This window comes from Triticum dicoccoides, chromosome 5A (genome assembly GCF_002162155.2).
Source record: "Triticum dicoccoides isolate Atlit2015 ecotype Zavitan chromosome 5A, WEW_v2.0, whole genome shotgun sequence".
In the NCBI taxonomy this organism is placed as follows: Eukaryota; Viridiplantae; Streptophyta; class Magnoliopsida; order Poales; family Poaceae; genus Triticum; species Triticum dicoccoides.
The window spans coordinates 661,650,090-661,654,889 of record NC_041388.1 but is presented as its reverse complement, the minus strand read 5'-3'; the positions used below and the strand labels follow the sequence as shown (position 1 = coordinate 661,654,889).

General features: G+C 49.6%; 1 protein-coding gene across 1 annotated transcript; it reads right to left on the bottom strand.

Annotated features, from left to right (window-relative positions):
* Nucleotides 1-1,170: 1,170 nt before the first annotated feature.
* On the bottom strand, nt 1,171-3,305 carry LOC119303862 (protein NRT1/ PTR FAMILY 5.6-like). The gene is made up of 2 exons (XM_037581012.1): nt 3,072-3,305; nt 1,171-2,975 (listed from the first exon to the last, which is right to left on the bottom strand). The coding sequence occupies exons 1-2, from the start codon at nt 3,226-3,228 to the stop codon at nt 1,351-1,353; spliced, it is 1,782 nt and encodes a 593-aa protein (XP_037436909.1). The 5' UTR covers nt 3,229-3,305; the 3' UTR covers nt 1,171-1,350.
* Nucleotides 3,306-4,800: the final 1,495 nt, after the last annotated feature.

Here is a 4,800-nt window from a genome sequence, read left to right as displayed (position 1 = left end):
TGGAAACAAACTGAAATGGTATCGACCCATGGTAAGTAATTAAGTAGTACTAACTAGCTGCTATCTTTTTAATTATCATGCTTGATTAATTATTATCTGATCAAATTCCATTCTCGTAAAGGCCCTGAAGCAGGCGCCGGGGAATAATCTGTGTGCATACTACGTTTGCGAGAACATTCGCATGATGGCGTCCGAAAGGAGCAGATCACAAAGACAGGAGTGGGTACGTTTGTCAGAACACTATTCACAATTTTTACACCATTATCGATATATAGTCACACAACTAATACACATGCATATTGATCTCCTTCTTATCAATTCAAAGAGGTACGGGAGAAGCTCCTACCAGAGGACCGCATAGAAGCAATTCAAGAGGAAATAGCGGGATTTTTGCTCGACCAGGTCATAGATCCCAAAGCAGAATACTTTTACCCGCTACCGCCCCCATGAACCACTTCCAATTGTTATCGTGCTCCGAAGGCACCAATTAGGAGAAATTGTATATAGCTAGTTAATTGTATATATATATATATATATATATATATATATATATATATATATATATATACTAGAAATACTATTTATATATATGCATAACGTGTACAATATGCAGTATTGTAAAATACCAGCAAACGAAAAAAAATTAAATGGAAAACACAAAATTAAATGAAAAAGAAATCATAAACCCAAAACCCCCCAACCTTTTAATACCGGTTGGTGTCACCAACCGGTACTAAAGGGCTCCCTGCCCCCGGAGCTGGCTCGTGTCACGTGGTTGCCCTTTAGCACCGGTTCGTGCCGAACCGGTACTAAATAGGGGGACCTTTAGTGCCCACACTTTAGTGCCGGTTACCGAACCGGCACTAAAGGGCCTTACGAACCGGTGCTATTGCCCGGTTCTGCACTAGTGTATACGGGGTAGTTTTTAAAAAATAATTAAAAAAGTCAAAATAGTTCAAAATTATTTTTAGATTAAACTTAACTTGCGCACTAGTATATAATTTTTCACAAAAAAACCAACGTTGACTTCACAGCAAAAAAGGCAATTTATTTGCTATTATAGATCACTATTCATGCTATTTTGACCGAAAATTTGTCTTTTTTGAAAAGAAGTCAAAGAAGAATTTTCTTTTTGTGGAACTTTTCTCACTAGAACAATGAAAGGCCAAGTTCATTTCAAAAATATTTTCAGAAATTTTTGACTTTTTGTTGAATTGCTATTTTTATTTTTATTTTCTATATAAGGTACATATGTGCCCAGGAACCACGTTCCTTCCTTCTCTGCTGATGCCTGGCCATCTTCCTCTGGTGGTTAAAATGTTGACGATGTGTTGATGCTTCTTTGTTATGTTATACACCAAAAGCGCTCCCCTGTGCTACGCACTTGTGATTGTACGGACTATTGACGCCGGCAACGTCCTTCTCGACGCCGACCCTGCCGGCCTTCGCGGTCTGCTGCTTGTACGAGTACCGGGTGGCGACGAGCACGTAGAAGCCCAGGTTAGCGGCGGAGATGCCGGCCAGTAGCCAGTAGAAGAGGTCCAGCCTGCTCCGGCTCAGGTCCTTGCCGAACCACCCGTCCCGCCGCCCGCCGTGCGAGCTCACGCGGCTCGCCGCCGCGATCAGCTGACTGCTCAGGAAGCTCCCGGCGCCGATCACGCTCAGGTACAGCCCGATGCCGAGGCTGCGCATCGTCTCCGGCATCTGGTCGTAGAAGTACTCCTGCAGGCCCACCAGCGCGAACCCATCGCCGACCCCCATCAGCGCGAACTGTGGCACCAGCCAGAACACCGACATGGTGACCTTGGAGTCCAGGCGGCGCCGCTCGACGACGGCCGCCACGGCCATGGCCACCACGGCGAACGCCATGCCGACGCCGATGCGCCTGAGGACGCTAATCCCGCGCTCGGCGCCCGTCGCGCGGCGCAGGCACGGCTCGAGCACCTTGTCGAAGAGCGCCACGGTGGCGATCATGGCGATGGCGGCCAGGGCGAAGATGGACGCCGGCGGGAGCACGAAGTGTGGGCCCAGGTGGCGGTCCATGGCCATGCCCTGCTTGACGAAGAAGGTGGACACCTGCGCCGCCGCCATGCCGAACGGGAGCGTGGCCACCCAGATGGGCACCATCGACACCACCAGCTTCGTCTCCTCCACCTGCGTCACCGTCGCCAGACGCCACGCCCCGCGCCAGACCTCGCCACCATGCTCAAAGATTGCCGCCTTGTCGAGAAACCGGAGCTGGTCGGTGTGGGAGAGCAGCCTCTTCTTGCCGTCATCCTCCTCGTACAGCTGGCCGGCGTCGGCTGGCAGCTGAAGGCGCCGCTTCATGACCGCGGCCACGACAACCCGCAGCAACGGCGTGACGGGACTGCCCTGCGGCACCCTGTACCGGTACGTCCGCCACCCCGCGAGGTAGACGACGAGGGAGCAACCCATGACGGCGGCGAGGAGCACGGTGGCGGCGCCCCATCCGATCCGCTCCTGGATATAGACGACGACGGTGACCCCGAGCAGGACCCCGGAGCAGAGCGCGCAGTTCCACCAGTTGAAGTAGGACATCTTCTGCAGCCGCTCGCCGGCGTGGCCGTCGTCGAACTGGTCGGCGCCGAAGCTCTCGAGCGCCGGCTTGTGCCCCCCGGTGCCGACGGACACGAGGTAGATCCCGACGAAGAAGAGCGTCTCGTGAACCCGCGGCACGGAGACACCGCCCGGCCTCAGCCCCGGCGCCAGCTGCGCCACCGCGAGCAGGACGAGGCCGAGGAGGTAGACGACGGTGGAGAGGAGCACGGTGCGGAAGCGGCCAAGGTAGGCGTCGGCGACGAAGCCGCCGAGGAGGGGCATGAGGGTGGTGACGCTCATCCAGTACTGGGAGTTCACGGCGGCGACCTTCATGTCCTGGTGCAGCACCTTGGTGAGGTAGATCATGAGGCTGGTGGCGATGCCGAAGTAGCTCAGCCGCTCGCTGAACTCGATCACTGCCAAAACCACACAACAAGAAGTCAATAAGGTTCACACACTGCCATCAACCAGACGAACAGAGACAGAGACAGAGAGATCAGGAGGGAGCTTACGGATGATGAACATGGCGGCCTTCCATGAGCCGGTGGCGGCGCGGAGGGGCGGGCGGCCGCGGTGGTCGACGGAGGAGTCGTCCACCCATTTGTCCCACTCCCCATCTCCGTCGCCGACGCCATGGCCGCCGCCGCTTAAACCCTGCTGCTTCCTCATCGCCGAATCAACCTCTCTCCAAAGTCCAAACTAACCAAAAGGACTCACTCCACTGCGCTTTTGGACGTACTAGTAGATTGATCTGTGGTTTTTGGTGTGAGGCTGGGAGGAAAAGAGGCCCAGTTATATAGCCGCGCGGGTGGGGCATGGACCGAGAGAGCGAGGCAGGGCAAGTTGGGGGAAGAAAGGCCACGTCGCTGTGATGTGAAGATACTCCGTGTGTGTGTGCGCGCGCGCGTGTGTGTGTTTGTGTGTGCACGCGCGCGAATCGAATCCGCGAAAAGAGGCCTCGTTTTTGTGACTTTTATCAAAGTTGTTGAGGGAATGAATCAGTTTGAGGAATTTGCTGGCGTTTTTTTTTTCAGAAGTGTGTCACAACTCACACTCACATCACACCTAGAGGCAGTGGCGGAGCTTGATAAGAATCTCAGGGGGGGCAAAGCGAAAATATGAACAACCAGGCGGGCAAAGAATTGATTTTTTTCCTAATCTAAGTTATGCATAGTAATTTTTCTTCATTATTTTGCCTTGGGCACGGCCCTCGGACTTGCGCTAAGCTCCGCCGCAGCCTAGAGGTCTAAATGCAACATATCTAGCGTAGATACAACTTCTTTGATACTATAGCTTGTATATTATCTTCATTAGCCTGTATCTTAGTGTAGATATAACTTCTTTAATGGTTTTCCTATGCCGTATGATATGCATTAAATATACATCCGCATACAAGTGTTTTTATATAGGTTGGATCTTAGGCTTAGTTTGAGAGCAAGGTATTTTTAAAACCATGGTAATGTAAAACCCCGGTATTCCAGTTTCTAAAACCCGTTATATTTTTAGAAGAAGAAAAAGAGCTCAAGGCCCCTTTTAAAATACCGCGAAGATACTACTCATTGGAGATACTGTGGTTTATAAACTATGGTATTTCTTGATGCCAAACACAATAATATTCTTAGGACTATTATGAGCTGCCAAACACGGCCTTAAGGCGACTCTAGCAGAGTCGTCATATGGGTGGTCCTTATAATGCATATAGAGTGTGCTTCATATGCATTTGGAGGGTGCCGAGGGGATGCACAAACTCTCATTTAGTGTGTGATTATGAGAAAAAAATTCATCAATTGTCTTGTTTAGTGCTAAGAATCATGTCTAGATCAAGACACTAACTGCTTTCCTCATTAAATAAGGTGTCACATCAAAAAAATTAGGAGTAGTTGTTAGGTACGCTAGTCAAAGCAAACGGTAGTGAGTTATTGTGCATATGAAATAAAACAAAATATTAAATGAGTAGAACACAGTTTTAGACATGATAATCATGTGAGTGTTACTTTGAGCAATTTATGTATGAAAAAGGATAAGATTATGGAGTAAGTACAATGCTCCATCCATCGAGTAAATGGGTAGAGTATAGTTTTTGACAATTACTAAGATTTACAATGTCAAGTCGTGCGTTACTTTAACTAGTTCAGATGACTGTAATAATAATATGTAACTATAAAACGAGTGAAATTATATGTTTTCCCTCTAATTTCATTTCTTTACACTCAGATTCCCATCCCGCTTACCTTGTTTATC